The sequence below is a fragment of the Scomber japonicus genome, chromosome 8, assembly GCF_027409825.1.
Source record: "Scomber japonicus isolate fScoJap1 chromosome 8, fScoJap1.pri, whole genome shotgun sequence".
Classification (NCBI taxonomy): Eukaryota; Metazoa; Chordata; class Actinopteri; order Scombriformes; family Scombridae; genus Scomber; species Scomber japonicus.
Window position 1 is genome coordinate 18,590,091 of NC_070585.1, and position 21,677 is coordinate 18,611,767.

Consider the following 21,677-nt stretch of genomic DNA (forward strand, 5'->3'; position numbering starts at 1 on the left):
CAAAGAAATCAGGTGAGACAAAAGTGAAAAGATAAGCCAAAGCAGGTGTGGGGAACGGAGTTATACAAACTTTTACATGCTTGGATGAGTCATATTTAATTGAGCCCTTTTGTGTTCACAGTACAACATAGAATCTAAAAGGCAGGCAAAATGCATGTAAAGCTGCAGAAACATTTCCTTCAATACTGACAAAAGGAGTAATGGAGAGAATTTTCTTTGAAGCCTCTCAAGATTGAAATCAATATTTGTACAAAAAGGCAGATTATACTGTTCTATCCCACTTACAGGAAATCCTTTAAGCTTTAATGTTATGAAGTTGCAGAAGCAGGCTTCAAAGAACTGTATATCAGCATTTGAATGGGGTGTGGTCAAAGCATACAACAGATCTTTATTTGCCTGTTGAATAAATAATTCATTCTTAGACAGGAAACATACGCAGTACACTAGATGCATTTGTAAATTTATCAATTTGATTTACTAGAAATTATTGGGTGAGTTTATTGTATCTCAGTGAAGAAAATTCTAAAAGGAAAAATCTCATGTTAATGATGCTTGCACCTCGTTAGGGATAATTAAAGTGGATGTTTGTTTATTTAAATCAAGATTTGTTCCAGCCTACCTCTCCTAGGGGTTACACATGCATCAAAACAAGAACCCATGGTTTAAAACAGACGCCATTCTCATCTTTGTGTAAACCACAGAGCTCAACCCAGTCATTTTCCTTCCCTGTTGGATGCTTTCCATTGAACGCAGAGACTACAACTTCCCCATTGAAGTCTTTGCCTGCCCTCTACAGGGATAAGAGAAAAACGCAGCAAAGGCTTAATTCTAACCTATTCAGTTGTGTTGTTTTCCTGTCATGGTGCTTTTGATGATCTACTTATTTGTTTGTTTGTATGAAATCACATGTTACTCACCAAAGTTGAAAAAGTGTTTCACTAACCTCTTCTGGTTAAATGTTTGAAATCTGATGCAGCTCACACCACACCAAACAATTAGTTATGTGGCCAAATGGACAATGTTGCATTTTGAACCACAACCAACAGGTGGTGTCAGGGTATATTAAATACACTTTCAGACAACAAAATCAAAAAGAACTTCAACCACTGGAAGTCATTGGGAAAATGCATTTTAACTGCCATTATTTTGCTCTGGAGGTCTACTCACAGTGCACCAAATGATATGACCAACAGTCTAGGAACCATTAAACAACTCTGACATAGCAAAATGTATTAATTGAACACATATGTAGATTGATAATGACTCAAAACTCAACACATTTGAAGTCACAGATCACAAATTCCATGAAGGGCATTGTGGAAAATGCTTTATTTCGCAGCTCAAACAGAAAGCCAGTATGGGGCCATTGAGACAAAATCACACTTGTCTTCAAACACTGTCATTCCAAGTCATTGTTGCAGTTTAGTAAGCACATGGTGGCTAAAAGTCCATAGGTTTTAAGTGTTGGAGAGCAGAGGCAGAGTGCTTTTATTCAGACTGTCCAGTGCCCTCTCATTTGAAGACCTTGCCCTGGTTGAAGGCTTTACCTACATGCTTAAAGTCTCCCTCCCAGGCAAAGTATTCTTTTACCATGGTCTTGCACTCCTCACTGTTGGGATCCAGCTTGCGCCAGTCATATGACTCGTAGTCGATCTGCCAGTCGCTAGACAGCTGGGGCATAGAACAAAAATAATGTGTTATTTGAGTGAGAGTGAATTACCCTCAGGTTTGATAGATTAAACATCCAACAGGGAATACTTCAAACATCACATGGTGTGCATTCATCAGCAGATTATTAATGCTCAGTGTTTGCTTTAAGAATCTGCAGAATGTCAAGTTTCCTAACATTTCCTGATAAGGCTATCACTTACTGAACGCAATGTGTTTAAATTAGAGCCGTTATCAAATTTAGAGATCCAAACAAACTAAAGCAGTGGAGATTACCAACTCTTCCTACTCCACTCCATTTTATGTCAATTTAAGATATTGACTTGTTTAATGTACCCATAGCATGAACCAGCCTTTTAACTCACTGAACCAGAGATGACTGGGATGAATATGGTCTCAGTTCACTCTTCCCCCATCAGATTAAGACTTAGTGCCATAAACAGACACCGCCTTGCCCAATGACAGGGGGTACCTACTTATCTAAAAAGAGATTTAACAGGTGGGTATACATTTACCCATATACCATGTATTCTTTAACAGGGACATGTCATATTTTGTTTGTTAAATGTTAAATGCTGACTAGACTATCTAATCAATCATCCTCTTGCTCAAACAACTTCTGTTAGATGAGCTTGGTTGAATCATGTCATAACAAGCAAATATGAATGACAAGAAAATCAATGTTGAGGAAACAGCCATTAGATGTTTGAGGTTTGGGATGTAATCCGATCAGGACCTTGTGGAACGTGGAGGTACATTTTTGGTAATACTCACAGGGAAAGCCAGCTCCTGGCCTCTGAAGACCCAGATCCCAGAGATGCTGCTGTCGTTGTTTGTGCCAAACAAAAGGACGCTGGCAAAGGCGGTCTTTCTCAGTTTGTCCAGGCGCTGGAACATGCCTGTGAAGAACATGAAGGGTGTTTTGTTTGATGTCACGTAACACTTGACTACAAGAAGTTTATCTAGATGCTCCACAATAATTTCATGCCTGCCTTTTGAAATGCGGCCAAAGAAAATATCTTGAGAATCTCTACTACCTGGAAAGTAGCTCTGTCTTGTAGAGTAACATTTTAAAACCCTCAGTCTCATTCATTGAATGTGACCACAGCATGAACCAGCCTTTTTACTCACTAAACAGAGATGACTGGGATGAATGTGGTCTCTTTTTTCTCTTCCCCTGTCAGATTAAGACTTGGTGCCACAACTGGACACTGCCTTGCCCAATGACAGGGGAGTTTTCATAAGATAACAGTGATTTCTTATTAAAGTACAAGACTTTTTTGACCTACATAGTCTGCATTTGAATGTGGAATACCACTTAGTACACTATGCTATGCATTCAAACACTTCAAGAACATGTTGAGCTTCTGGGCATTTACTGACAATGAGTTATCTCCTTGTTGTCTGAATATGACCATTAACTGCCCTGAGAAGCTATGCTACATTGAAATCTTTGCCAAAACCACAGACTGATGTCAAGAGAAACAGGTTGCAACATTTTGCTGCAGAATCTACACACTAAGCTACCAGGTCATTCATATGCAATCAACATAGATGAGATATCCACTGCTATTTAAAAAACTGCTCTGTCTGATGTAATCATTTTGACTCCTCCACAAACACTTGCCTCTTTGAATGTACTTCGAAACCACAAATGTTGTTCAAGCAGGCTACAAAAAAACACTTATGGTCACTAACATAAATGAGCAGAACCACTTCTGGACTTGCAGCATTTTTCTGACAATTGAAATAATCAAAAAGTAACAAGACACTGCTAACCCACATACAAAAAGAACAAAAGCCAAGATTAGATCACACAATCTTCGGACCACTGAGAGCCACCACGTTGATTCAGTTCAACAAGTGTGAATGACAAAAACACAGATATGCCTTCACAAATAAAATGACTTCAATACAATCACTTATTCTCTTTAGGACAAAGTTGTATTGGGTTAAGTGGCTGCTGCCGAGTCTCACCTGTGATGAGGTTGCAGCTCTTGAAGGTCTGTGTGAGTTCTTCAGGGTATTTGTACTGGCTGTACCAGATGGAGTAACCCTCAGCGTCAAAGTGCTCCCAGAAGTGGGGAACGGCTACTGTTAAGGTGTCCTCATTGGAGTACTTCCTCTTGAACTCATCCATGACAAACGCGCTAAAAAAAAAAAAGGAAGAAAGACCAGGTCACACACACACACCTGCTGTCAAAACATGCAAGGAGAGAATGACAAGATGGGAGAAGCTGCGTGTTGCAAAGGTACATTGCTGCTTAACAGTCAACTACATAAACTGTTTACTTGACACTCACTGTTCACTCAATTAGTTAAGAGGTTTCTGGTTTTCTCTTACAGTAATCTTTCACTATCAAAAAGGTCAATTGTAGATCTTGAGGTAATTTTATTTCAATGTGACCATAGCATGAACCAGCCTTTTTACTCACTAAACAGAGACGACTGGGATGAATATGGACTCAAGTTTCTCTTCCCCCATCAGATTAAGACTTTGTGCCACGATTGGACACCGCCTTGCCCATGACAGGGGACTATATGCTTCTTGATTGGCGTAAACACACATTTCCAAAACACCTGACATCTTTATCTTCAATTTAATTTTCAGTATGGCATCAAATGCTCCAGCAACAAAAGCCTGAGCACTGTGGTGAAATATATCTGAAATGATTGATCTAAGTGCACTCTATGTACTACCTGTAGGTGAACTGCAATTCCCTTTGAAATGTGCCCACTTTATGCAGGTAATAAATTGAAAAACCACAGGGAGCAAAAACATGTGCCACACAGAGCCAACAGTTTCCACTCACTGATCTGCACTCTTTCAAGAGGAGGGGGAGTGCTCAGGGGAACAATCCACCAAGACGATCAGCTGGGATGCAAACCTGCAGACTATTGGCTCACATGACACATGGTTGGCTACTAGTGATGCAGAATATCTAGTAATTGTCAGCTAGGAATGTGAAATTCTAAATGATAAAAAAGTAACATACTATAGAAAGAGCTGCAGATCTCTACCTCTTTGGCAGGTGGGCATAAGGGTCCTTGGTTTTGGGCTCAGCGGCCAAAGCAGCATCGCAGTCATCCATCTCCTCTTCTGGTGCAGGCTTCTTCTCTTCCTTTTTCTTTTCTTTTTTCTCCTGGGGCTTGGCTGCCTCTTTGCCTCCCTTCTCTTTCTTCATGGGGGTCTCTTTCTTGGGCTGCATCTCAGAAAACTTCTTGGCTGGAGAAAAGAACAAAAACAATGAAAAACATGTTTTATGTACAGTAAGTTACAGTTATGACTTTTGTTCTGCACTCCACCCAGGTGAATTGTGAAGCGGTAAAGTGTAGTGTATTTAACACTTTACCCCAAGTTTAGTAGTTTAGTTAAACTACTGTGTACACCCAGGTATTTAGAAAGACATGTAGATTTTAGTGCCATCCTTTTACCAAAACACATCTTCATGACATTTAAAAATAAAAGTAAAGCCTGTGAATGTTTAACTTAATTTAGGATATTTGAGTGGATTATAGCCTTTTAAGAATTACATTCCTTTCTATCAACAATTTGGAGTTTGCGGAAGACTAAACAGAACGGAAAACGTGTATAAGACAAAAAAGAATAACTTAATTTAGTTGTACATCTATTTGATTTTGTTACATATTGGATTGACTACTTCAGCAGAACCAATTATAAAAAGGTAAGAGCGTGTAGAATTTTGTGACACCTAGCAGAACAGATTTGTTGGCCAAAGAAAATATCTTGAGAATCTCTACTACCTGGAAAGTAGCTGTCTTGTAGAGTAACATTTTAAAACCCTCAGTCTCATTCATTGAATGTGACCACAGCATGAACCAGCCTTTTTACTCACTAAACAGAGATGACTGGGATGAATGTGGTCTCTTTTTTCTCTTCCCCTGTCAGATTAAGACTTGGTGCCACAACTGGACACTGCCTTGCCCAATGACAGGGGATTTTTCATAAGATAACAGTGATTTCTTATTAAAGTACAAGACTTTTTTGACCTACATAGTCTGCATTTGAATGTGGAATACACTTAGTACACTATGCTATGCATTGTTCAAACACTTCAAGAACATGTTGAGCTTCTGGGCATTTACTGACAATGAGTTATCTCCTTGTTGTCTGAATATGACCATTAACTGCCCTGAGAAGCTATGCTACATTGAAATCTTTGCCAAAACCACAGACTGATGTCAAGAGAAACAGGTTGCAACATTTTGCTGCAGAATCTACACACTAAGCTACCAGGTCATTCATATGTAATCGATATAGATGAGATATCCACTGCTATTTAAAAAACTGCTCTGTCTGATGTAATCATTTTGACTCCTCCACAAACACTTGCCTCTTTGAATGTATTTATAAGCCACAAATGTTGTTCAAGCAGACTACAAAAACACCTGGTGATTTTTTTCTGACAATTGAAATACACAAAATGGAAATGGAATATAACATTCAGGAGTATATTTTAAATGGTGTGTGTAATTCTATGAAAATTTTATTTTTGTTACCTCCCACTGAGCCGTTAATACCTACATAGGGAGCAGGTCCTCTTCAACCAAGCACACCATGTTTCTACAACATTGGTTCTTTTGCATTTTACATGAGTATTGTGGCCATGATAGGTTCACCTACACACTTGGAGGGTGGTTGCAATATGCAACCCCACCACTAGATGCCACTAAATCTTACAAACTGGTCCTTTAAGTCAGTGACAGAGTGCATGTCTAATTTCAGTTTCAATTAAATAGTATGCTTGTGCACAGTCTTGTGCCAAGTGATTTCATTAGTGGTAACTCACCATCAAACTGGGCCATCTTTTCACACAGCTTGACCTCCCCAAGGATAGCCTTGAACTGGGGCTGGTTGACACAGGTGACAAACCAACGGCTCACGTTGGCATAAGGCTGACGGAAAGAAGGCTCAAGGACCTATCATGGAGAGAGGGACATTAGGATCCACAAAGCAGAAAGACTTTCTAAAGAATATTGTGGATCAAATATAATCAAAAGTGTCACCCATAGATGTCAGAATTGAACAGCAATGTGTGGCTGGCTGTGCAACTATGCTAACTGTTGTGTGAATGTCAAACCTGTTTGTAAAGCCAGAGCATGGAGCAGGCCACAGTGATGTCAGCAAGGCTGATCCTCTCTCCCACCAGGAAGGTACGGGTGTTCAGGTGTTGGTTCAGCACTGCAAGGGCCTTCTTCACGTCCTCCTTGGCCTGCTCTGTGGCCTGGACCAAGACCAAGACAAAATAATGACTATACAGAATTACACTACTAATCTACAGTCAAATGCCTAATCATGCCAAGTCAGCTGAAACTGGCACAAACCACAATTACCAAATCATTTAAGTCTTAAACCTTGACCAGAAAATGCTGAGTTGCACACCTGCTTGTTGAACTGCATGATTCCCAGAGTGGGGAAGACCCATGCGCTGGCTGGAGGGATAATCTCTGAGTCAGCGAAGCTCACCCACTGCAGCACCTGGGCTGCGGCCTGGGGAGTGGCACCACGCAGGGCATCATTGCTCACTATAGTTGAATGAGATAAAGCAATTCTTACAAAAAGGAGTACTCCAATTTAGCATTGCACTCCTATAACACTGTCAGACTCGTGCCATCTTTTATTCCCTTGCATTTTTCTTTCTTGTCAAAACCTGGTGCCTGCATTACCAACAATGCAACTCAACTCCAGTAACTCTTACAGATCTGTTATTTCATATCTATACTACATTTCGTAGGTAATGCCATCAAAAAAGTGGCATCATTCATGGCATCATTAATCCATGTACTTTAGAAGTGAGCATAAAATAATTAAATAGCAAACTACAACAAAAGTCTGATGTGGCTGCACACTTGAAATGTGGGACAGACATTTGACTTGTCCAACATATACAACTAACAATGATTACAATTCATTTATGTGTCATGAGACCAATTTAGTGTATATGAATTTCATGTTTGGCCAACCAGCACATCTAATTGATGGAATCATGTTTTCTCCCACAATGAAACATCTGAATGTCTGACATGAGAAAGATGCACTTTGTTTTTTTAAAATCTACCTTTAAATTAATGTGTTGCAGCCAATTAAGGGGACAAAACATTCTAGACCTATGGGAAATATTTAGTGTCTATGGAAAACCTACCTGTCCATACTACATACTTTTAAGTCTTTATGAAATCTATGAATGGAACACTTAAGTTAGAGTGCTTAAAACCCAAAGCATTTCATAATTAATAAGTATAAAACTTACAGTAGTGAGCAATGGCATTACTCTCAAACAGACAGAAGCCGTCATCTCCCTGGTAGGCAGGTACCTACAAAAGATTGCAAAAAATTAATTGAAAGCATTTATCATATTTTAATGCAGATAATCAAGCAGTTCAGTGCATCAGAACATTACAGCACAACAGCACATTGGTCAAACTGGTTAAAGCCTTTAAAATTAATTACATTTAACAATTAGTTGATGAGTCAACTTAATGGGAGTAACTGACTCAAACTGCATTCATTACTGACACTGAAACAACAGTTACTGCAAAATAGGAGGCCCTCCGAGAAGAGTATGTGTCCACAATTGAAGCACTCCCATCCAGCCAACTACATCAGTTAAGTGCTAACCTTGCCCAAAGGGAAGTTGTTGAGGAAGGCAGGAGCACGGTTCGTCTGCCCGAAGGTGAAGGCAGGGGGGTTGCTGGCCACTTTCAGGCGAGCACCACTGTACTGGGCTGCAATCTGAGCCTTGAAGGCTCTCCAGTTCTCTGGGTACGTGTACAGAGTCTAAAAAAAAAGAAGACCGGAAACACTTTAATTTTTGAACAATCAAATGCACTGAACATCACATTTTTCTAAAAAGTAATGAAAAGGTTAGGGATGCTCTCATATCGATGTATTGCTACTATTCAAACAAAAAAACATGCACGCTAGCCTAAAGCAGCTGTATTTTAAAATGCGGTAGTGCCTGGGAGAATAGTGTTCTGAACAGAAGATGAATGATGCCAACCAAATCGACACGCTGGGGTCATTTAAATGAACTGGGCAATAAGGGGAACCAGTTGAATCTGGAGAAGACATCTCTTCTAGCTACCACGATCGCGTTTACTGCAACTAACCATCTTCATGAAAAAGCAAATATTCACGCGTCTTTTAGCATGCTTACAATGCTAACTGCCGTTAGCCGCCGCTGGCGAAATATAATAGTGTTTCATTACCATAGCTTTTAAACACTCAAGTAAAACGTATTCTTAAAGACGACACAAGCGGAGCATTGACACTGACAATAAGCAAAAACGTTCCTTTTTATTCCACTAAGTTTCCCGATAATGAAATTCGCAAAGGTAACGTGGCACAAGCCTGGCCCAGGAGAGGGGCGTCATTCAGCCTGAATGCAACGTCAAGATAGCAAGAGCTAACCGGTGCAATTAGAACACTGAATGAAATTATCGTTAAATAGGCCCAACAATAGTACCTTAACATACAGAAAGTGTTGTTAAAATTCAAAGGTGCTCAATGAGAGTGAGGATGGGGCTGATTTTAGACGGATTGCACCAGGAAATGTTAAGGAAAGCTCAGTTTCAAGCTATCTCTCCATCTTACTTACCCCTGCCGCCATCTTCAGGACGAGAGAAAGAAAGAACGAGGGCGCGTTCCACTGACGTATTTACGGTCGTAATACGTGCGCAATACGTGCGCGTCCTTGAAATTTCCGCGTTCACGCATTTCGCCTCCTTTTTTGTATTAACCTAGTGATGCTTTGTCACCCATCTCAGCTGAGAAGATTACAAAGTCTTGATAACATTTGAGCTGTGTAATTAATATATTTGCACACACAAAAATAAAAAGGATGGCACACTGATTCTTCTTTAACAGGTACAGAAAACAAGTACCAAATATATAAGAACAAATAAAATATTTTATTATGATTGACATACAAAAAGAAACAATACATAATTGAAATGGAATTCTATATGAAAGAAACTTTTAATTATGCTGGCTATTTTTGTATTGTAAATGACCTTGCTTTCATTTTAGCAAGCATTCTCTTGGTGACAACGTCTTTGAATTTCACATCAGTCTCAACAAAACATATCAGATGTAGCCTGTTCAACATAGTGATAAAATTAAGTAGCTACAGGGTTTTACCATCTGTGACCAAACTGTATCAGTGTAGAAAAATATTAATTTGAACAAAAAAATTCAAGGCGACTACAAAACTGTCCCATGTGAAATGTGCTCCCTCTGAGCCAAATCAGCTCACAAGACCTGAAAAATTAAGCACAGAGGGCAAGATTAACCACCAATCACAACAATAATTTTAAAGTATAACTCAGGACATACATAGTATAGATAAAAATGTTCCATACTCCAAATTGAAGTAATTACAAACCTGTTTTGACAAACTAAAATCTATGCAAGTCATTTTTTTAAATTCTTGACATCTAACAAGCAGATCTATTACCAACACAACAATGTTCTGTGGTGTAATATACTCACCCAGATAATCATCCATGAGGGATCCAATGGCAAACTGAAAAACAATTGAAAAGCTCATTTTTAAATGTATTTTATAAATCAACATGCCGTATGTCACTCTTATAAACTAATGTGTAACATCTTAGGTATGGCAATCTGCAATTACATGGTCATGATTATTGTTTAAATTATTTTAAGAAAGACAAAACATTTACAATGTCATTCTTGTCCACTCTTGTTCCCACAATCTTTAGCCGGATCTCATCATCTTGCTGGATTACAATGTCCTTAAAAAATGAGAAGAAAACATCCTTAAATACAAGACTCAGCGACGGTAATAATATGATCCATACAATAACCATTTGCAGTTTAACATCATCACAGTGCAATTTATAGAATGAAAGATGTGGTCCAGTGTTCTGCACGTTTTTTTTTTTTCCTTTGCTCTCTGAATATTTTTTTAAAAGGTGAATTCAGTTACATTTGACTGGCAGTTTTTACCAGTTGCTTTGTGCTTTTGGATGGAGACCCCAAGATTGGATTGGCAGGGACAGATGTTTTTTTATTGAGCTAAGCGTTTTCATAGAACCATGTGAACTGTTTTCAACGTGTCAGTTTCCAACACACTTGTTGATTTACACCGCAGTAGAAATCATTCATCATTACCAATAACTGAAGTTTGAGCACATAAGCACTGAGATTTCTCGTCCTAATTGCACAACATTTAACTAGTGGATCTGCTGTGCTTAATTGTGGCCTTACAGTGTGGATATTTGCTCCAATTAACTGCAGAAACTGCAGATGGAACAGATACTTGCCACCATGAGACGACTGTAATGAATGACCAGAGTAAAGGAAAGGACATCAGTACAGGATACATGAGAAAACCATGAATAGAGGGCTCTGTGCGATTTTATGTGAGTTTACCTTCACCAAATAAAATATTATTAAAATATTAAGGAACACGCGTATGCTGAGCCATCAACTTGCTTGGAGCTCCTTGGCATCAAAGTACATCGCTAGATTGGCAACGACAGACCCTGTACTGCACCTCTCCTCCCACTGGGGAATGCAGCGAGCAACCAAAATAACAAAATTGTTACCTCAGTGTGCCCTAGGAAAACATTTTGCTTCTCTTTGTGTGCCTGCTCTATGTATAACTCTGATAGAGGAAATTATCTGGAAACATGGCAAGTATTTTGTAAAACATATTTCAAACGAGTGGCAGATAATAATATAAATATTTTTACCTCATCAACTGTCTTATAACAAGGAGGATTTGAGTTGGGGTCAAACTCCATTTCTGAGGGGATGGACTGCAAAAAAAGGTGTGTGTTTAGATAAAGATAGTATAATTTGAAGAGTATATCAAAGGCAACCAGTTCAGTTCAGTCAGAAACTACAGATGTTAAGCTGACTCACATGGCGAGAGATGAAGCAAGACATGGGACCAATTTCTGTGAACAATCCAACCTGCAAGAATCAGAATCAATAATATCAATGAGATAATATGAAAAAGAAAATAATCATTTTCAATTATTCATCACTTCATACTCAACATAGCAACTAGTACAGATGCAATAACTCTACCCTGAACTCTTTTACGCTGGACACATTAACTCCACTTCAACAATTAAGTATATACTTTGGAATGTGCCAACATAAAATACAGGTATGCTTACTGCAATTATATTTGACAAAAATCAAGATATGCAATATAAACTTTTAATGTACCTTTCACATACTTGATTCATCCGAAAATATATGTAAATCTGAGTTTTGACCATTTATAATAAAATATTGAACACATTTTCAGAAGTACCATAGAAACCGGCAAATAAGACGCACCTTTACTAGGTTTTTTTTTTTTCATTTAAAAGTGGGCTGCGTACTATACAACAGTAAAATGCTGAGAGAGGTTGGATCTGGATATGGTTATATGTCTGTAAAAGGCTGTCCACACTAAGAGTGACCACTATAACAATAACTATAACTGTAATAACAATATGAGCATCCACACTTATGAACTATAATGTTCTGTAAACAGCTGTGTCAAGCATGCGCTGCGCATTTCAACTGTATCAGCAGATAATGAAGATAGAACCATTACTGCTGTATGTTGTACGGACAAATACAAATAACAAAATCTAAAAGGGTTCACAGGCGAGTGGTGATTCAGTGTGTTGTTAAGAAGTATTTCGGGACACTGCTTGCTGTGATGTCTCAGTATTTACAGACCAAACTCATGTTGAAGTGCGATGGGCAAAAGCGCACCAATGAGCAGCTTTTATTGAGCTGTGGCAGAGACACACATGAGCACAGATCTGAAGCCTAAAAGATTCACTAGCATTGTTGTTTTTTTCACTGGATGGAGCAGAGGATGATGCTTTGTTTTATTCTGGGACTGACACAGAGTCCAAGGTCCAGTTCACTTTAGCAAATCATTACCGGGCCACTAAAATGACATCGTTTAAGGCGTAATATGTGTGTTTCAAATAAAAGAGTGAAAAGGTTTTGGAATAACTTGTATAAATGTATGTATTTATAAATTAATAACTACTGGTGCATTTTAATAATCAATCTTTAATAGTGTCCGTGTCTTATACGCCGGTTCAACTTATTTACCTTTTTTGAAGGATTATTTTGGATGTTTTTGCCTTTATATTGATAGTAACTGGCAGAGATGCTGACAGGAAACAGGGAGAGAAAGAGGGACCTGCAGCATAGGTCCCTGGCCTGATTCAAACCAGGGACGTTGTGATTATGCATGTACTCTAAGCACTCAACCACCAGGACGCTCCATCTCCCAGTTTTTATAGTAAATGTACACATTTATGACATTTAAGAAAAAGGGTATCATGCAGTGCAGTGTCAGGGTGATGTAGTATAGTATATCATCCAGACAACAGTTACAGTGGTGATAGTGATGAACTTTATAATGTTTCAGTTTGAATATTTGCTTTGTGACTGTAAAAGCTGCACTGCCCCTCTCACCTTGTTAACTTGAGTCACCACAGCGTCCACCACTTCCCCTTTAAATGGGCGAAACACAATAGCCTTGTACTTGACTGGATACAGGACAAACCCTCTGCCCGGTTGGATTACACCTGCCCCAATGTTATCAATGGTGGTGACTGCAATGACAAAACCATACCTACACAAGAGGAGCAAACAAATTATTTCCTTGCACAGATCAAGGTTTTCTATGCAGGATAATCAATGCAAGACTACTGGGCATTTTGTTAATATGGCTTTCAAATTGATATGATGACTATCTATGATGACTTAAAACAATGGTTTTCAAAGTGGGGTCCTTAAGGGTGTTCCAAGGGATCCTCAGCAAAAAAGGGGAAGAATTTACTGTCATTATAATTCCATCTATAAGTAACAGAATGAACGTCTATTTTGGTCATGCGTTTCAAACACTTTCTATAATAACAACTAAAAACAAATAGGGGTACATGGTCTAGTTTGTGTCAGTTTAAGGGTCCTTGACAAGAAAAAGTTTGAGAACAACTGACTTAAAGGGTAAAACATAACAAAACAAAAATCAGAGATTCACGTTCTTTAACATAAGATCCAAATTACACACACACACACACACACACACACACACACACACACACACACGTTGTCATTACACTGATAACTTAATTCTCTAGTCAAGGTACAAACATCTGTTCCACTTATATAAGAAGCCCAAAATTAACATTTCTATGTTGCTATGGACATAATTGAGCCTTGCAGCCACTCACTTCCCAGTGCAGGTACCCTCCACTTCTGTGAAGAGCTTCTGCTTCACGGTGTTCAGGAGGTTTGGACCAAAATACCTCGGGTGTAGCAATATTTCATGCTCCAAAGAAATCTGTGAACATGAGAAGCATTGAGACTAGAAAAACATTGACGCTGTTTTTCTGCAGGGAAACTATAAGGAAGAGAAGTTTTGATTAGCTGAACTCGCAATGCTAACTAGCTAACTAGCGATCACGCCAGACAAACAATGATTTTTTAAAAAGCATACACTCCAATTGTCCAGCTCACACGTGGACAATAATACACATACTTACATGGTAAAACATTTCTATCCCGCAAAGTTCACTCCGTCTTTTTTCAGTACACTTGTTTGTTGACTTATCTTTACGTATTACCACTTAATGAATGAAAACAATAAAAACCTGTCGTTTGACCGCGACAGCCACTTCCGGGTTCACGAGGTCGATGAAGGGAGTTTTGATCAGGTTTTGTTGCTCTGCGTTTGTCTCCCAGGGCACAGATTTCCTTTCACTTAAAATTGGAAAACACGAGCAGTCACTAACTATAATCCTCTCAAAACAAAATCAAAACATCGCATTGTGGAAGTTGATAAAACATATATAACGTGCATACAGGCATAAACACCTAGGCACGATGGTAGTCTGACCCCTTGCGGTGGGGAGGGGAAGTGCAGACAGCAAGGCGTGACTCAATCCTGCACTGTGATTGGTATGACGTGATCTTAACATATCGCCATCATTTAACCAACAGGAGATTAGTAGTAAACACTGTCACAATATAGAAACATACCCAGATTTTTAATTTCACCCAAAACTGAGAAAAAATTGGAAAGATGATAAAATTATTTTCTTAATTTTTCACTTCAGCAGAAGTAGTGACGCTACATCTGTATACCGCACATATTTGTGTGACTTCCTTGAGACAGCTGACTGCAAGTTTCGAGCTTCCAGATATCGTGTATTTGGCTGCTATGGCGAATAGCCTCCTCTTCAAATTGTTTCGCCCTCCCGTGTTCACACAGCTTGTAAGTTGTCGAGTACTTCTCTACTTTCTGCTAGTCTTTAGGCCTGTGTCTTTATGACTGTCTCATGACTCTACCGTCCTCCGTCCAGGCGTCTCTCCGGTCGAGCTACGTGTTTTGGGGGAAGCCGGCAGCGGCAGGGACCAGACGCTTCTCCAATGAGCCTCCTTCTGAGACAATCAGCCGCTATCCAATCCCTTACAAGAAAGACCTGCCTTATGATATAGTGGAGCTTATGGAAGAAGTGGAGTCAAAGGTAATAAAAAGAATGATCCGACTGCGCAAACATCGTCTGATTACACTAAACATTATGTTTCTTTACAGGGAGGCTTTTTGCCTAATGTCTTCAAGGTCCTCTCTCATAGACCGGCAGAGTTCAGAGCTTTCTTCGCTTACTACAATGAACTAATGAACAAAGAGACAGGTGCGTGCTGTGCTCCATGTACTGTATGAGCTGTGGCACCAAGTCTCAGGCGGTGCTAAAGTTTAGCGGACACTGAGGACTACTTGGACCCTTGTAATTAAAGTTTTTAGGGGCTCATAAAATCCCCTTTTGAAGTGGAGGTTTTGCATGAGGTGGCAGGTGTGATGCTGAATCTGTGTCAGCTGATAATCAAACAGTGGTAGGCAGGGGCTCCCAGGGATTTTGGGCCCCATGAGAATACATACCGGTGTATATATATATATATATATATATATATGGAAATATGTTCAGTCATACTGATGTAATAAAAGAGACTGTATCAATTGTTTTCTCACTTGCAAACTTTCAGGAGATTTTGGCACTGAGCACATAATTTACAGTTGGGAGTTGGAAAAATGTGTTGTTGGAAATATTTGGTCAGTTTATCTTTACGTGAGCTGGCAATTATCATGTAAGTTGCTGAGGTGGTCATGTGCCAAATTGCATTTATGTGACTTTATTACACAGTTAATTTAAGATTAAAATGTGCATTGTAGAAGGATTTTATATGAACATGTCAGAGCATTTACACAATAATAAAAAAAACAATCATTCTGGGGGTAACAATGGGGATCAGTGGGTATTAGTGAGCATTCACATTGGCCTCATGCATTATTTACTTTATTTATTTACTTATTTACTTATATTTTCCCGAGTGCACTTAATGATGTATCCCACTTGATCATAAATTTAAGACACCTGGGAGATTGTTTGGTATTAGCATAAATAATCTCCCCAAACACTATATAAGGGCAGGGCAGGTGTTAAATTCGCCCACATGAAACCATGGCTTAGGGACTAAGGAAAAATGTGGACCCTGAGGCTAGACCAACTGAGAACCTGTGTCTAGCCTAGGAATGTGGACAGAGCTGCTCATTATCATTTGTCAAGCTTTTCAGAGATGAATGATTAAAAAAAAAAAAAAAAACCTTAATGACAAGACAGTGGAACAGTAGCTGACCTCCTCCCTACTTAGGCTTACAAACTAAGCCAAAATGGACAATCCAGTGTGTGTGTGTGTGTGTGGAGGGGGGCTATTAGATAACCCCACTCTAGCTTTGTATTGATACAGGTTTTTAGGACACAGGGGTTATCCAGTCCACCTCTGAGTCCACTTCTGTTTTTTATATTAACTTATTTTTTTATACATTTAAATCAATATGTTTCGCACATTTTCTCATACACTTATTTCTGTCTTCTAGGCAGATTAAGCAAAGCAGATCGTGAGCTGATTGTTGTGGCCACCAGTGCCCACAATAAGTGTCTTTACTGCGTGGTATCCCACAGTGCACTGCACCGTATCTACTCAAAGAAAGCCACTCTTTCTGACCAGGTATTATCTTTAATTCTTTTATTGTAATACACAGTTACTAATATAGTAGTCTGACCCAGTGAAGCAGATTCAGAGCTTGTGTTGTAATCGTTTGTTAATAAGTGGCTTACTGACAGATTTTATTTTGTGCATATGTTGTATTTGAGTTATGTTTCAACAATTGGAGACAGTTATTTTTGTGATTCTCTGTTTTGCCACATAAAAATATCCTGCCGTCTAATTTCGTCCATTACTACTTTCGCCCAGGTTGTTGTTAACTACGAGAATGCAGAGCTGGGACCTCGGGAGCATGCCATGCTGGACTTCGCAATGGCTGTGTGTCGCTGCGACACCATCACAAAGCAGCACTTCAAGTCCTTGGAGGAAGTGGGCTTTGACCGTGAAGATGCCTGGGACATCGCTGCCATTGCTGCTTTCTTTGCCATGTCCAACAGGCTCGCCCACCTCACTGACATGAGGCCAAACCCAGAATTTTATAATATGGGCCGCTTACCACGGGACAAGAGCAAGGACAAGTCAGAGGGAGAGTGAAAAGGGATTAATGTTACAAAGTGCCCCAGTTGTGTTTTATATGTTCGTCTCCCTCTCATGTGTCAACAATCAAATATGTTCTAATATATCTTGATGTGAAGTGCAATATCAGATCTACAGGTTTGCAACCTGAAGGCAAGTAAATTTGAAAGTTCATATTGATCAATGTTTCCCAAGATTATAGACAAACACTACAGTAGCTTGACTGAGCCAGTGTTGTCATGGAATATGAGAGAATGACTGTTTTGTTTTTGGGCTGGCATTTGTATTGGTCACATAATGTAAATTGGTTGATATCATATAAACATAATTGTTATATTTGTTTTTGTTTACTTTGACATTTAAAATCTTAGGTGGTAGTGTGTATTTGATACTTTACCTTTATTGTTTTCAATTAACAAAATACTATAGTTGTTCTTTGGTTTCCATTAAAAGGGTTAGTTTGTTTATTGAAGTCTATGAAAAATAAACATGTAAAACTCAGAAGACAGCACCTTGTTTCCTTGTTCAGCAGTTGAAAGTGCTCTTTTTTTCAATGTGTTGCTTAATCTGATTGTTACTCTCTCTCTCTGCCAACAAGACTGTACATAAGGCACTCATTGTTCACAATAATGTAAGACTATGTGCTTAAGCTTGTCTTCTCAATAAACTGCATTTTTCTTTCAACTAGTATTCAACACATAAACATCTTGCTTCCATAAAGACATTAACAATCTTTTTTTTCACTAAATCAGCTTCTCCTGGGTAACATGTCCACTGCTGGCTGGACAATCATCTCGATGAAGTACTGTTTGTCAACTCTAGGTGGCACTACATCCATTTATATGTTGAAATGATGTAAACTTACACTGCTGCAACAAGTGAAAAAATTAATGAGATGAGACATATCACACAAGAGCTGCATATTGGAGACAGACTGAGCTACACACTATGTACAAGAAAAACACTTTTTTAGTGAGTACTAATACTAGATCTGATGAATCACTATCCCTTATAACATCTGTGTGCCATGCACCTTCCTCTCTCCACGTTTTATCTTCTGACAACCTACTTTTAAAGCTGACATCCCTGTGCTGTCTGTTATCTAAAGTGATACGACTCAAACATGACTCCAGGCATCACCAGAAGACTAACTCTGGTGTGCATGTATGACTGATGTTACCGATTTACACAGACTGCGTCGCAATGAGCAATTCAGCAAACATTCACACCTGACAATATTAGTAATATGAACAAACGTCTTGCAAATAACTAATCTCACTTCAAAGAATCACAGCTGATAATGAGATGAACAGAACGTCACTCAGACTCAGAAAGCTTTACAAACTAGGTACTTGCTGCTGTGGAAGGGGATTCTTCAAGTTATACTCACATTGAATTCCTCTAAAACAGCTTGAGACACATTGTTTAACTATGTGAATGGGAATCCATTTACAATAAAGGTCATCTCGTCGATAATTTCCTCCCTGGGCCTCTCATGCCCTGTCCTTATTGTCCTGATAAAGTGTCACATGTCTTAGGAACTGCTCAGGTACTGTTACAGTTCCTCATTAAGCATCCACCTTCCTGACCTCCATGTCTCCTGTTTGTATTAAAATGAGATAACAGGCTCCAGACAAGGCTAATTTATGGTTTGCAGCTGCCCTGTTTTTCACTGACCAAGATTTGAATGTAATAGAATAGAATAGAATAGAATAGAATAGAATAGAATAGATTGCTTTCTGACATCTACTGTTTATGAAACAGCTTCCAGGTGGAGGCATTCATCAATTTCTTATTGTAGTCTGTCAGACGCTGATGGATAAATCAATACGATTTTATCCCCATTGTAAACTACAATGGGAATCTGGGGAGACTTACTGTGTCTGTGTTCCTGTGAGGCAGATTAAATCTGCCATGATATATACATCACAAATGGGACTTGACAGAGAGGCCAGTTAGTTGTAGAGCAGGCAGAAGGAGCGGTGAGGTTGTGGGTCAAGTGAAAAAAAAGGTGAACTACATATAATTTATGAAGTTTGACTTGCATGTGGATATTAAATCAAAGAGCAGTAGCAATAGGTTTAAGACATCTTTCATCTAAGCAGGCCGAACAAGAACCCCAGATTGAATCTTTTCAAAATGGGGCTTCCAGCAATATTATACATACAGTATGTTAACAAAATTAAAGAAGCACTGCTTTAAACAACCACATGAAACCATAATGGTGGTTATGGGGGAATTTTTGATCTTAACTGCTGGTTGCAAAACACATAATTCCTCTGGCACTGTGCGACATCTTTCCATTTTTCCTTCAAATAGATATAAGCTGACAGAATGTAACTTCCACATACTTACATTAAAATGACATAAACAGAAAATTGTCTTAATAATTGTAACTTAACATGTTTTCTTTGTTGTAAATCTGCCATCTGTTTGTGTCTGCACAACCTCTTGTTTTGTTTTTTTTTGAAAGAAGTGCTTCTCCTGAAAATTAATTAAATGAAAAAGTTTAGGAAGTGCAGCTAAAATTGATGAAAAATAAATCACACATATCACATCTGACAAATGAACAGTAAACACAAATCATTTGAAAGTAAGTAAGGAAAGTAAGGAAAACAAGTTTTTATGTTAAGCAAATACAGAACATTTACTGTAAACCAGGCAACACTTTTCTCATTTCTCAACCACAACAGCCTCAATAGACCATCAAGAAATGATGGTGTTACTATGATTCTATTCATGCTCCTTTGTTGGTGGAATTGGCAATTTTTGCCTAGCTGCCTGCAGCTATTGTATAAGCTCAATCACAATCAATTTATTTAAATCACCATTACTAAAGTTAATACACAGAAGGTTTGTTAAAAAGTAATGCCGTACAAAAAAGTACAAACCCATTATATCACAGTCTATTTTAGCCCAGTCTTTTTACTGAGATGCATGCTCTATTTACACAGAAGGGACCCACTTGCACTTTGTAACTCATTGAAAAGAATGCATACAGGCAGAAGGGCTGAATTCTAACCAAACAAGCACATATGGGACATTAGCAAACGGACAGGCACAAGGATGATACCATTATTGTCTGTGCAAAGAATGTGTCAGTTGCTGCTAAGAATATGCATGTGCGAGCATGCACATGTGCAGGTCTGTGTATACACATTACAGCTGCGTACACAGTCATTTTCCAGTAAAGTGTATGCATCTGTATTGAATAAGAATGTTATGAGCATTTTGCAGCTGGGGTCATCCGCATTCATTTGGCTTAACTGAATTTCCCATGCTACTTGTATCTTATCTGGGAGTCTAAATCCCTACAGACTGTGTATCATGGATGAAACACACCCCGATATGCACTCACACAGCTGCGACATAGAGAGGACAGGCACCAAAAAGGCATATTGTTCTTTATAGACTGTATTAGTAAAATACTGAAGTTGTAAATGCAAATTTACAATTGAAAGATTCACAAAAAAACATCAATAACAAATGTCATATTTTTCTTTCACTGATAGTCTGAGTATATAATGCTGCTAAGAAATGTTTTTTTAAGACAGGGAGATGAGTCTCACTTTTCATAGAAAAACTCCCTTTCTTGTTCTCTCAAGTGATGAATATGTAAGTGGTATAAATTTCCCTTCCAGACATGTAAGAATACAAATATAAATATAAACACTTTGTGTCGAATAATAAATTGTGTCTGATTTGGTTTTTCCAGAAAGAAAGTTCAATTACCTCATTACCTCCAGAATTTATTAATATACAAATATTTGATTCAAAGTTTAGCTACTGTCTCCTTCTTCATAGGAAAGTCAGTTCTCAGTGTATGCCCTGGTGGTTTCAAGTCTCACATCACATAATGTGTGAGTTTATAACTTTATACCTCAGAGTTTGCTTAAATTGAGTAATATTTAATAAATTATTAATTTACTTAAGCTGTTACTGTGTGGACCTTCTTTGTTATGCTCCTAAATGAGTCAGGCATAACAGATTTAAAGGCTGCATTACAATGAAGTGATGTAACTGTCTGAACTTACCAGACTGTTCTAGTTGTTCTATTATTTGCCTTTACCCACTTTTATCATTATAGCCACATTACTGATAAATCTTTATCAAAAATCACATTGTGTAAATATTTTTTGAAAGCACCAATAGTCATCCCTACAATACTGTTGCAATATCGATATCAAGGTTTCTGGTCAAACATATTGTGATATTTGATTTTGTCTGTATTGCCCCACCCTAGATGAATGTATGTGGAAAAGAAAATGTATTTCAGACGTAAGACATAAATAAAAAATACATTTGTTAGTGCCGTGACATGGGGTTGGAACAGCAGCAAGGTGAATGATCACAATTTGGAAACCTGATCAGGGAGCTTGTAGACCTGTCATCGCAACTGTCACATAATGCATCA

General features: G+C 38.5%; 3 protein-coding genes across 3 annotated transcripts; 1 reads left to right on the top strand and 2 right to left on the bottom strand.

The window, feature by feature from the left end:
- Positions 1-1,305: 1,305 nt before the first annotated feature.
- On the bottom strand, positions 1,306-9,326 carry eef1g (eukaryotic translation elongation factor 1 gamma). Its single transcript, XM_053323767.1, has 10 exons — positions 9,288-9,326; positions 8,309-8,467; positions 7,941-8,004; positions 7,073-7,215; positions 6,771-6,914; positions 6,480-6,609; positions 4,690-4,894; positions 3,646-3,818; positions 2,443-2,567; positions 1,306-1,671 (listed from the first exon to the last, which is right to left on the bottom strand). Exons 1-10 carry the CDS (start codon positions 9,297-9,299, stop codon positions 1,513-1,515), a joined length of 1,314 nt encoding a protein of 437 aa, XP_053179742.1. The 5' UTR covers positions 9,300-9,326; the 3' UTR covers positions 1,306-1,512.
- Positions 9,327-9,581: 255 nt separating this feature from the next.
- Positions 9,582-14,466, bottom strand: polr2g (RNA polymerase II subunit G). Its single transcript, XM_053323853.1, has 8 exons — positions 14,227-14,466; positions 13,915-14,024; positions 13,154-13,313; positions 11,582-11,632; positions 11,410-11,475; positions 10,375-10,446; positions 10,181-10,214; positions 9,582-9,949 (listed from the first exon to the last, which is right to left on the bottom strand). Exons 1-8 carry the CDS (start codon positions 14,236-14,238, stop codon positions 9,936-9,938), a joined length of 519 nt encoding a protein of 172 aa, XP_053179828.1. The 5' UTR covers positions 14,239-14,466; the 3' UTR covers positions 9,582-9,935.
- Positions 14,467-14,655: 189 nt separating this feature from the next.
- On the top strand, positions 14,656-17,953 carry si:ch211-175m2.5 (uncharacterized protein LOC568697 homolog). The gene is made up of 5 exons (XM_053323782.1): positions 14,656-14,957; positions 15,046-15,210; positions 15,279-15,378; positions 16,620-16,750; positions 16,997-17,953. Exons 1-5 carry the CDS (start codon positions 14,904-14,906, stop codon positions 17,279-17,281), a joined length of 735 nt encoding a protein of 244 aa, XP_053179757.1. The 5' UTR covers positions 14,656-14,903; the 3' UTR covers positions 17,282-17,953.
- Positions 17,954-21,677: the final 3,724 nt, after the last annotated feature.